The 12,902-nt window shown below is 40.1% G+C and overlaps 1 protein-coding gene across 9 annotated transcripts in view; it reads left to right on the forward strand.

Moving 5' to 3' along the window:
* CLCN3 (chloride voltage-gated channel 3) overlaps positions 1 to 12,902 on the forward strand; it is an 88,640-nt gene that overhangs the window by 37,903 nt on the left and 37,835 nt on the right. The window contains exon 1 of one of the 9 annotated variants that reach the window (XM_006061815.4): positions 203 to 407. The exons of 7 other annotated variants lie outside the window; for them this stretch is intronic. In XM_006061815.4, the coding sequence (XP_006061877.1) occupies positions 329 to 407 (79 nt within the window). In that variant the 5' untranslated portion in view covers positions 203 to 328. Of the gene's footprint in view, positions 1 to 202; positions 408 to 12,902 lie in introns of those variants that run through there. One more of the 9 variants, XM_044939678.2, reaches the window with a different exon arrangement.

Below are 12,902 nucleotides of genomic sequence, written 5' to 3' on the forward strand. Positions count from 1 at the left end.
CTGTGTACACGTATAATTTCTTTGCACAGCTCTGTATTCAGAAATCGAGAAGTAGGTTTCTGTTGCCTTGCTGTAGTTGCCCCCTTGCTGTGGAGGCTGTTTGGTCTGTCACCCCTGGGCTTAGTCACCATCATACGTAGCGGGGCCTGATTGATGGGGAGCGAGCCCGTCGCCCTGGCAACCGTGGCGCCTGGGTGACGTCAGCCCGCGAGGTTGCGCGCGCCGACAGGTCGGGCATGGCGACTACCCAACCTGCTGCGGCGGGGTTCCGGGGCGCGCGCGGGCGGTGAGCTCGCGAGCTTTCCCTCGGCTTCTGCGGACCTCGGCCATGGACGCTGCCTCCGACCCCTACCTGCCCTACGACGGGGGCGGAGACTGCATCCCCCTGCGGGAGCTGCACAAGCGAGGTAACGCGGGCTGTGGGGCTGGTCCCGGCCGCGGTGAGGCCGATGGAGATCCTGGTCGGCGGTTCCCTCCGTGCGCAGCGCAGCCGCCGTCACTGCGCGCACAGGTCCTGTCGTGGGGCGCGGGCGGCGGTGCTTCTCCTCCTTAATTCAGGTGCCACTGGGTTTCGGCTGCTGTCGCTTACTGTGGAGCTCTGCACCCCGAAGTCACTTCCTAGGAGAAGCTCTACCTGCTTAAAGAGGAACACATTTTCATGTCAATATTTTTTATTTAGTGTGCTTTCAGCTGAGTGACTACATTGTCTTCCATAGGTATCTGGTAAAAATTAATGGAATGATACCAACATATGGAGTCATTGTCACACATCAGAAAAAATAATAGTAGTTTGTAAAAACCAGAAAAGCGCCCAGCATTCATGTAAATCTTTCGGCAGGCACTGCCAGAACAGATTACATGTTAATTAAACTGCCCTTTTTTCATTTTTCTTAAACTGATTGTTCTAAAAATAGACAGTTTTAGAAAAAAAAATTGACCCTCATAGTTTGAATTTATAACCTTCATATTATAAACTCACTTTTTAAAGTAAGGAAGTCATGATTTTCCTGACCGTATAAAATATAGTTTTTATTCTGATAACACCTTCTTTTGGTATTAAGTTCCATTAGGATTAAAAAAAGGTAATATATTTAACAAATTTATTGAATTGTGTCTTCTAGACAATATTTTAGGCTCTGAACAGTTGTACCATCCTGTGGTATTCTGTTGTTAATAAAAGCATGCTTGAGAAAATGAAGATCATGTTACATATATTGTGCTTTTCTCTTAGTTACCTTTTTAGTAAAGTATGTATATGTTTATGTGTGTATATACATGTTTATATATATATATAAATTATTTTAGAACATTTGGGGAAATACCTAAAAGCATAAAGAAGAAAATTAAATTTTCTCATGGACTTTGCACCCGGAATTGTTGGGATTGTTTTTCCAGTTCTAACATGTTCCTCCTGCTCTCCTTTTTCCTATGCTCTCATCATCCCTTTTCTGGTAGGAATTTCTTTAAACAGGAAGGGATGTGAATGAATGTGACTGCTCAACTGTCACAGTATTTGCTAATCAGCAGTTAAACTGTGTTTTCTTTGAGCTGTTGCAACATCCATTTGTTGATTTATAATTTATAATAAACCAGGAGACATGTGGTTGGGAAATTTAAATTCCCCGTGGCAGGTTTGACAGTCTTTACCATGGCTTAGGTATGTACCTCACCTCTGTATAAGATATGCAAGTAATAAGAAGTCAGCCAAAGCTTATGTGCAAGTAGGCATGGTTCCTGATATGGTTATTACTAAAAGAGAAGCTTTTTGTTTCTATTATGTTTTCACAAATAGTCCTTTAGAAATCTTGCCTAAAGTCTAAGTCTCTTCCACTGTTTGCATCACAGATGGGTTCCTAGTCCCTTAAGGAGACCTTTCCCAGCTAACCTAAGCCAATATTTTCGAAGTAACATTGTGTCATTGTAGTACAAATCAGTTGGTTATTAGGCTTACTTGACTGTTCTGTAGTATCCTAGTATCTATGGATAAGAGGTTTTCCTTAATTTATGACCTTTTCTAACCCTGGGTCAAACAAAGGAACTGGGAGTGGAGAAATATAAATCAAGAAAAGAGTCAGCTACCCTAGGAGGACAAAATGGCAATGACCGTAAAGATCTCTTGGGGCTGGGAAAGAGTGAAGAGGCAGATAACCAAAGTATAAAATTGTGAAGGATATCAATAAAGCAAATGTGACTGTTTACTGAATTACTGAGTGCTGGAATTAGGAATTACCTGTGTGGAGTAAATTAAATTTAATGTTCCTTGTCAAGGTGAGATGGTAAATGATGAAGGTTCCAACTTAAGTGAATAATATAGATGCTACAAATGTATGTAGATATAAAAATACAATTAGTTAATATATTTTTGATGTATTAGAAATTAAGATGACATTTTAGAAATAGTTATCTTTTGGGGTATATTTCCTTCCTATACAGACACTATTAAGTTCTTTCATAAAATGTCTCTTCCATCTTTGAAAGTGAAAGTGAAGTTGCTTAGTCGTGTTTGACTCTTTGCAACCCCGTGGACTGTAGCCTACCGGGTTCCTCCCTCCATGGGATTCCCCAGGCAAGAATACTGGAGTGGGTTGCCATTTCCTTCAGGGGATCTTCCCAACCCAGAGATCGAACCTGGGTCTCCCGCATTCCAGGCAGACGCTTTAACCTCTGAGCCACCATGGAAGCCCTCTTCCATCTTTATCAGGGGGGAAAAAAAAATCTTTACTTTTTTTTGATTTTTGGATTTGGATTTGGACTGCTAGTTTTATACTCTTGACTTCCTTCCTGAAGTTTAGGTAGTTTGGAGGTAGAATTCTTATTTATTCTAACAGGCCCTTATAGTGGATTTGATCTTTGGGATTTTTAGCATTATTTGAATACTGTTTCATTCAGGTTTTTGTTGAGCTCGTGTGTGTGTGTGTGTGTGTGTGTGTGTGTAAGGCACACCCGGGTGCTGGAGAACTGGAGGTGGTCGGGTTAGTGATACACCTAATAACTGAGAGGTGTACACTGTTGCGGTGCTGGTGGTGAAGAACCCGCCTGCGATGCAGGAGACACAAGAGATGCAGGTTCAGTCCCTGCATCGGAAAGATGCCCTGGAGGAGGAAATGGCAGCCCACTCCAGTCATTCTTGCCTGGAGAATCCCATGGACAGAGGAGCCTGGCGGGCTACAGTCCATGGGGTCACAGAGAGTTGGACATGACTGAAGTGACTTAAGTGCTTTACCTTTACCAGTTCCTTGATGTGTAACAAACCATTTTAATCTTCACAGACTGTGGAGTAGGAACTGTTATAATCCTCATTTTCCTGTTGATGAAACTGAAGTACAGAAATGTGCAAGAAGAGTCAGGGTTCGAAGCAGATGATGAGATTCATACTCTAGTCATAGAAACACTGCTTTGCATTGTGTACGTCCCTGCAGTAACTTGTCATGTGCAGCCTGGTAGGGACGTAGGAAGGCTTCCCAGTTTTTAAAAAACACAGAACCCAAGGGAGTTAACACATTTCTCATGAATGATACAGACTGCATGCTCTGTGAATCTGTTCACACGTGGCAGTGAGGGAGGAGGTGAGTCTCCTTTTGACGAGTGTTGTCAAAGTTGGCACGTCCACAGGGGATTGATTTGATGTGCGTTCCTGGTGGGAGGATAGGCTAGTAAGTGACCCAGTGGGACTGAGTGCTGGTTAGTGCTGTGGTGTCATGGGGTCAGTCATAGGGTCCTATAGGAAGGTGGCGGGATGCTGGGTCCCAGCGGACCTTGAATGCCAGACGAACCAGTTTTAAACAGTAAGAGGTATGCCTTTCCTTTATAAGTTTGAGTGTGTTTTTTTTTGGCAGGGGCGGGTTGCATCTTGTGGCGTGTAGGATCTTAGTTTCCTGGCCAAGGATTGAAGACCGGGCCCACAGTAGTGAAAGTGCGGAGTCCTCACCACTGTACCAGGGGGATTCCCAAGTTAGTTTTTTTAGTTTGTAACTGAAGTTGTTTCTTGACATCTATTAGCTCAGAGACAAATTTAAGTAAAGCTTTTTTCCTTCCTTTTGTAACAGATGAATTTGTCCATTTTTATTCCCTCCTGAAAGTATCAGTAGTTACATTCTTTGCTCATTATTTGAATATTCATGTTCTGGATGATACTCTTATTGCCATAGGGGTGTTCTATAGGTTCTTTTGTAAAAATGATTTTAGAATTCAAATCCTTATTATATGTCTATTGCCTTTAATCTTCTAGCCCTAGAAAATTAAATCTCTTCTTACAGATTGGTTCATTGGAGTGTAAATTACAGGAACAAATGGAGATTGTTTGTGTGTGTGTGTGCTCACTCACTCAATTGCTGACTTTTTGTGACCCCATGGACTGTAGCTCACCAGGCTCCTCTGTCCATGGGATTCTCCAGGCAAGAATACTGGAGTGGGTTGCCATTTCCTACTCCATTTCCTACTGACTCCTACTGCCATTTCCTACTTCGGGAATCTTCCTGACCCAGGGATTGGCCCTGCATCTTTTCGTCCCCTGCATTGAAAGGCATAGTCTCTACCACTGTGCCACCTGGGAAAGCCCAGAGATTCTTTTCCTGATGTCAAAAAGTGTTTCTGTTATAAAATAATAGTATGAAACAAAGCCTGCCTTTAAGTTTATTTTGCACATAGTATATGAATTTAAAATCATCAGTAAATGTATTTCATATTACTGTGTCTGGCTCTGTTCTCTAAAACTGACACTTGGTATGATTAATTTTATTCCATCTCATGACTTGTAAATTAAAAATGCTTTGTATTTCTAGATATTAAAATGTGAGCAAGTCTCTGGCCCCATACTTTAGGTTTATGGTTTTGGCTGGTTTACCAGCATTGAGATTACTGTTTTGTGCTGACATGAGGCCACGGGAGACTGGTGGCTTAAATTGTATTTTAAAGTTTTGTGTCTGTTTTTTAATAAACATTTAATTTATACTTTTTTGGTAGTCCTTTAAAACCTTAATCAGATCAAGAATGGAGATTCACTTTAGTTTGTCAGTTTATTCTTTGCCATTGGAGAGAGCAAATTTCGTGGATTTTATTATTCACATGATATGCACATATCTTACACGCAGAGAGAATAAATGAGCACAGAACTTGTTTCCAGTCATACAGGTGTCTTAATCCCCACTTCATCATCCCTACCTTCAAGATCTTGGCTTTTTATTTTGAGGTCAATAGAACTGAGAAGGAAACAGTGAACTGAGTAATGTAGCATCGCTACTGACTGGTTGTGTATCTTCTGTCAGCTTCTTTGGCATTTGGTTTTAATTTCCAGGTTTTTGCAGTTCAAACAGATGGGAGCTAAATATGACTGGATGGCAGAACAAATGTAAAGAGCAAATACTTTATCATATTTATCCAGCAGATGTTTAATTGACCACCTATTAAGTACTAGCGTTGTGCTTGCCATTACGTCTTTAATCTTTCGTTTGGAAGTCTGTTAAGATTCTGGAACTTCCACTATCAACTTAGAGCATTCACTTTCCCCTCCCTCACCAAAGTGACTGTTTCTTATCAGTAATGTCACAGAGGGAAGAAAAAAATGTATTGGGGACTAGACTTCCTGCTCTTATTTAAGGGACACATGATACTGGGTTGTAGGAAATGTGCAGAATTTTAGATTTCTGTCTGCCTTCTTTCATAATTTACAATAACAATATGTGTGTGTGTGATGGATAGTAATCTGCCTCTGAGGTTAAATGGCAAGGGTCACTGCTCTCCCATCTTTGAGATTGACTCCAGAGTTAATAAGTACTAGTCTTAGTAAACAAGCATATACCTGCTTCAGTATGCAGGACTATTATTTGGATGGGCTTCCTTGGTGGCTCAGACAGTAAAGAATCTGCCTGCAATGCAGGACACCCAGGTTTGATCTCTGGGTCAGGAAGATCCCCTGGAGAAGTGAATGGCTACCCGCTCAAGTATTCTTGCCTGGAGAATCCCCAAGGGACAGAGGGGCCTGGCGGTACAGTCTCCTGGGTCACTAAAGAGTTAGATATGACTGAGCGATGATGCATGGAATTTGGATGTTCCTTTTAGACTGCTGACGGTGTATGACAGTGAAATTTACTGGTTAATTAGTTCAGTTTAAGACGTAACAATTACATACCATTTTTAGCTCAGTTCAGCAAATACATATTGAGGACTAGTGGGTGGGAATATAAACGTTTCTATTGGTGGGAAACCAGATAATAATAAATGTCTGTATTTCTATTGTTTATTTTTTGTCAAATTACAAGTTTTAACATGTTAGGTTGTGACCAGTATTTAAAAAAAGAAAGAAAAAAAAAAAAGAAGGAAGCAAATAGTAAAAGTATCAGAGTATATGCCAACTAGTAAATATGCTAAACTTTGTTTTTACTTAGGGTACATATCTGTACACTATGTCAGAAATGTTTCTAGCTGTGAGCAAGAAAAATAGTGTGATAACCGGGTTATGAGTAAGTCCCTGTGGAGGGTCAGTTGGCTTGGCTTCCTGTGCCTCAGATGAGTCTGGAGCAATCTGAGGATGAGAATGGGATGTGTTATTGTCGTTGACCTCTGCTGAAGCACGGGGATTTGAGTGGCAGGACCAAGGCAGGGCCCGTGACAACTGTCGCGGCCACCTTGGTCTGGAGCCAAAGGCAGAGAGGGCTGGTGACGTGAAGTCCTGTTAATTGTCTGAGCTCAGTGCACATGCGTGTTTTGGGAGAAGGCACCATCAACAGTCTTAATGGCCTCTAGGTGGGAAAGACTATCTTATTTCTGTTGTAGTCTCATTTATGTTTTTTTCTTTTCCATCTGTGCGTTGGAATTTTATCTGCAAAGCTATTACCACATCCAAGGTCACAAGGACTTACTCTTCTCCCTTTTTTAAAAGAGTTTAATAATTGTAGCCCTTACATTTGGGCCTGTGATCCTTTTTGAGTTAAGTTTCATTTATGGTGTGAGGTAGGTAGGGTCCAATTCATTCTTTTACATGTAGGTAGCCTGTTGTCACAGCATCATTTGTTGAAGACTGTTCTTTTCCCATTGGTGAAAATATTTATTTAAATAATAATATAACCAGAAAACTAGAGCTCATTAATGAACTTGGTAAAGTTGCAGGATGCAAAATTAATATGCAGAAATCTGTTGCATTTCTCTACACTAACAATGAAAGATCAGGAAGAGAAATGAAGAAAACAGTCCCATTTACTATTACATTAAAAATAATAAACCTACATAAGGACACAAAAAAAACTGTATTACAAAAACTATAAGACTCTGATGAAGGAAATTGAAGATGACACAAAGAAATGGAAAGGTATACTGTGTTCTTGGATTGGAAGAATCAGTACTGTCAGAATGACATAGATTTGGTGATGGCCATCCTGACCAGTGTAAAGTGATCCTCACTGAAGTTTCAATTTGCATTCCTCTAATAATTAGTGATTTTTGTTTTTGTTCATTGGCTAAGTCATGTCCTTCTCTTGGCAACCCTGTGGCCTGCAGCATGCCACACTCCTCTGTCCTCCACTTTCTCCCAGTTTACTCAGATTCATGTCCATTGAGTCCGTGATGCTATCTAACCATCTGCCACCCCCTTCTCCTTGTGCCTTCGGTCTTTTCCAATTTGTGAGCATCTTTTCATTTGCTTTTCCATGTGCATATTACCCAAGGCAATGTACAGATTCAGTGCAATTCCTATCAAATTACCAGTGGCATTTTTCTCAGACCTAGAACAAAACATTTTACAATTTGTATGGAAAGAGCCCCGCCCCCCCCACCTCCCACCCCCATGCCAAATAGCCGAAGCAGTCTTGAGAAAGAAAAATGGAACTGGTGGAATGAGGCTCCCTGACTTCAGAGCATATTACAAAGCTACAGTAATCATGACACAAGAACAGAAATACAGATCAGAAGTAAGGAAAGAAAGCCCAGAGATAAACCTACTCACATATGGGCATTTATCTTTGACAGAGGAGGCAAGAATATACAAAAGAGAAGACAGTCTCTTCAGTAAGTGGTGCTGGTAAACTGGACAGCCAGCCACATGTGAAATAATGATATTAGAACATTCTCTAACTCCAAACACAAGAGTAAACTCACAGTGCCTATAAACTTCTGGAGGAGAAAGTAGACAGACACTCTGACAACAGTCACAGCACTGTCTTTTTGAATCCACCTCCTAGAGTGATGGAAATGAAAATAAACGTGGAGGCTAATTAAACTTAAAAGCTTTTTGCACAATAAAGGAAACTGTAAACAAAATGTAAAGACAGCTTACGAAATGGGAGAAAACATTTGCAATTGACACGACTGACAAGGGATTAATCTCAAATACACAGCTCATGTAACTCAATATCACAAAAAACAAACAACCTAATAAAAAATTTGACTTTTCTCCAAAGAAGACATATAAATAGCCAAAAAGCACATGAAAATATGCTCAACATCACTAATTAATAGAGAAATGTAAATCAAAACTACAATGAGCTATCACCTCAGACCAGTCAGAATGGTCATCATCAAAAAATCTACAAACAATAAATGCTGGAGAGGATATAGAGAAAAGGGAACCCTACACTACTGATGGGAATGTAAATTGGCACAGCCACTCTGGAGTATGGAAGTTCCTTAGAAAACTGAAGATAGAGCTACCATATGATGTTACAGTCCCATTCTTGGGCATATTTCTGGAAAAAACCATTATTCGAAAAGATCCATGTACCTCCAGGTTCATAACAGCACTATTTACAATAGACGAGATATGGAAGTAACCTCAGTGTCCATAAACAGACGAATGGAGAAAGACGATGTACATACATACAGTGGAATATTACTTAGCCATAAAAATGAAATAGTATCATTTTCAGCAACATGGATGGACATAGAGATCATCATAGTGAAGCATTATGGACAGAGAAAGACAAATATATGGTATCACTTATATGTAGACTATAAAAAAATAAAATGGGGCTTCCCTGGTGACTCTGGTAAAGAATCCGCCTGCCAAAGCAGGAGACACGTGTTCAATCCCTGGGTCTTGAAGATCCCCTGGAGAACGAAATAGCAACCCACTCCAGTATTATTGCCTGGAGAATCCCTTAGAGCAGTTTGGTGGGCTACAGACCTTGGGATCACAAAGAGTCAGCCATAACTGAGCACACACACACACACAAATAAAATCATACAAATGAACTTACATACTAAGCAGAAATAGACCCACAGACATAGAAAACAAAAGTCATAATTACCAAAGGGGAAAGGGGTGGAGAACGATAAATTAGGAATTTGAGATTAATATATACACACTACTATATATATATATATATATATATATATATATATATAATAGATAACCAACAAGGACCTACTGTATAGCACAGGGAACTGTACTCAATATTTTGTAATAACCTGTAAGAGAAAAGACTGAAAAAGAACAGATACACACGTATAACTGTACCACTTTGCCGTGTACCTGAAACTGACACAGCATTGTAAATCAACGACGTTTCAGTACAAAAAACAAAACAACATAAATAACATACATTTAAAGTGGAATTTTCCTGCAGGTAATTTAAAAACTCTTTGTTTAGGTTACAGGTATTAATAAAACGTGTTTACATTGGAATGCATGAATATTATAAACTATTGTGTCTGGGGAAAAAAGACAAAAGTCCTCTTATAAATAAAGTTATTTTTGCAAGAAAGCTCACTCATGCAAGAAAGCTCACTCACTAATTAGAATCACTAAAACACATCGTACTTGCTGATACTTGAACTATGAAATATTGCTGGTGATATTTAAATTATAAGATGTCTGTTTTATGGAAAGGTTGGTCATTTACTGTGCATTTTAGAGATTTGTTTTTGTGGCCATACCAGGTATAATGAATTAAGTTATGTTAAAAATCTATAGGACTTTGCTCAGTATATAGTTCTAAGAAGAAATTATTGCTCATATTTGTAATACAATTTTTTTCTTCTGTTCGTCATATTGTCAGTCTTTTGGTTAATTTTAATACCATGTGAGTAATATAATAAGCCCATTTTAAGTTCCAAAATATTTGAGCAGAAACAGTAACTTGTGTTTATTGATTTCCTACTGTTTGTCAGATATAGTATATAATAGTAGGTATCTTACACGGCTTATCTGCAGTTCACATACCACAGCCTACAGGTAGGTGACATTACCTAGGTACCTGAGAGATTAGTAGGTAGTTCCTGCTGGCTTATGTGGCAGCCCTGGGATTTGAATCTAGGTCTTTCTGACCTCAGAGTGCATTAGGTCATGGGATTTCTCTACTGGGCCATGCTGCAGAGAAAGTGATCTTTTCTCTAGTTTCATTGTTTTCCAGCCATGGGCAGTAGAAGGGTGGTCACGGCATCTGGCATCAGACCCCCAGGAAAGTTTTAGTGTTAAATCTGGGAGCTCCTGCTTTCAGATCATGCTTTCTTATACACTCTAAGATCTGGGACTGTCCTGTGTCCTGTTATCCTTTTGAAGTTCAGGTGTCAAAAAAAAAAAAAAAAAAAAATAGACTCTTCTGTCTGTATATCACTGTCAGTCAGTCAACAGTCAGTTCAGCCGCTCAGTCGTGTCTGATTCTTTGCGACCCCCATGGACCACAACACGCTTGGCCTCCCTGTTCAACACCAACTCCTGAAGTTTACTCAAACTCATGTCCATTGAGTCGGTGATGTCATCGAACCATCTCATCCTCTGTTATCCCCTTCTCCTGCCTTCAATCTTTCCCAGCATCAGGGACTTTTCACATGAGTCAGTTCTTTGCATCAGGTGGCCAAAGTATTAGAGTTTCAGCTTCAACATCAGTCCTTCCAATGAACATTCAGGACTGACTTCCTTTAGGATGGACTAGTTGGATCTCCTTGCAGTCCAAGGGATTCTCAAGAGTCTTCTCCAACACCACAGTTCAAAAGCATCAATTCTTTGGCGCTCAGCTTTCTTTGTAGTCCAACTCTCACATCCATACATGACCACTGCAAAAACCACAGCCTTGACTAGATGGACTTTTGTTGGCAAAGTAATGTCTCTGCTTTTTAATATGCTATCTAGCTTGGTCATAACTTTTCTTCCAAGGAGCAAGGGTCTTTTAATTTCATGGCTGCAGTCACCATCTGCAGTGATTTTGCAGCTGCAAAAAATAAAATCTGTCACTGTTTCCACTGTTTCCCCATCTATTTGTCATAAAATGATGGGACTGGATGCCATGATCTTAGTTTTCTGAATATTACATTTTAAGGCAACTTTTTCATTCTCCTCTTTAACTTTTATCAAGAGGCTCTTTAGTTCTTCTTCACTTTCTGCCATAAGGGTGGTGTCATCTGCATATCTGAGGTTATTGATATTTCTCCCAGCTATCTTGATTCTAGTTTGTGCTTCATCCAGTCCAGCATTTCTCATGATGTACTCTGCATATAAGTTAAATAAGCAGGGTGACAATATACAACTCCTTTTCCTATTTGGAACCAGTCTGTTGTTCCATGTCCAGTTCTAACTGTTGCTTCTTGACCTGCATACAGATTTCTCAAGAGGCAGGTCAGGTGCCCTGGTATTACCATCTCTTTCAGAATTTTCCACAGTTTTTGGTGATCCACACAGTCAAAGGCTTTGGTATAATCAATAAAGCAGAAATAGATGTTTTTCTGGAACTCTCTTGCTTTTTCCATAATCCAAGGGATGTTGGCAATTTGATCTCTGGTTCCTCTGCCTTTTCTAAAACCAGCTTGAATGTCTGGGAGTTCACAGTTCATGTACTGTTGAAGCCTGGCTTGATTTTTGAGCATTACTTTGCTAGTGTGTGAGATGAGTGCAATTGTGTGATAGTTTGAGCATTTGGCATTGCCTTTCTTTGGGATGGCAATGAAAACTTTTCCATGCCTGTGGCCACTGCTGGGTTTTCCGAATTTGCTGGCATATTGAGTGCAGAACTTTTACAGCATCATCTTTTAGGATTTGAAGTAGCTCAACTGGAATTCCATCACCTCCACTAGGTTTGTTCATAGTGATGCTTCCTAAGGCCCATTTGACTTCACATTCCAGGATGTCTGGCTCTAGGTCAGTGATCACACCATCATGATTATCTGAAGATCTTTTTTGTATTCTTGCCACCTCTTCTTAATATCTTCTGCTTCTGTTAGGGCCATACCATTTCTGTCCTTTATTGTGCCCATCTTTGCATGAAATGTACCCTTGGTGTATCTAATTTTCTTTAAGAGATCTTTAGTCTTTCCCATTCTATTGTTTTCCTCTGTTTCTTTGCACTGATCACTGAGGAAGGCTTTCTTATCTCTCCTTGATATTCTTTGGAACTCTGCATTCAAATGGTATATCTTTGCTTTTCTCCTTTGCTTCTCTTTTCACAACTATTTGTAAGGCCTCCTCAGACAGCCATTATACTTTTTTGCATTTCTTTCTCTTGGGGATGGTCTTGATCACTGTCTCCTGTACAATGTCATGAACCTCTGTCCGTAGTTCATCAGGCACTCTGTCTATCAGATCTAATCCCTTGAATCTGTCACTTCCACTGTATAATCATAAGGGATTTGATTTAGGTCACACCTGAATGGTCTAGTGGTTTTCCCAACTTTCCTCAATTTAAGTCTGAATTTGGCAATAAGGAGTTCATGATCTGAGCCACAGTCAGCTCCCAGTCTTGTTTTTACTGACTGTGTAGAGCTTCTCCATCTTTGGCTGCTGAGAATATAATCAGTCTGGTTTCGGTGTTGACTATCTGGTGACGTCCATGTGTAGAGTCTTCTCTTGTGTTGTTGGAAGAGGGTGTTTGCTATGACCAGTGCGTTCCCTTGGCAAAACTCTATTAGCCTTTGTCCTGCTTCATTCTGTACTCCAAGGCCAAATTTGCCTGTTACTCCAGGTGTTTCTTGACTTCCTACTT

Source organism: Bubalus bubalis, chromosome 3 (genome assembly GCF_019923935.1).
Source record: "Bubalus bubalis isolate 160015118507 breed Murrah chromosome 3, NDDB_SH_1, whole genome shotgun sequence".
NCBI classification, from domain to species: Eukaryota; Metazoa; Chordata; class Mammalia; order Artiodactyla; family Bovidae; genus Bubalus; species Bubalus bubalis.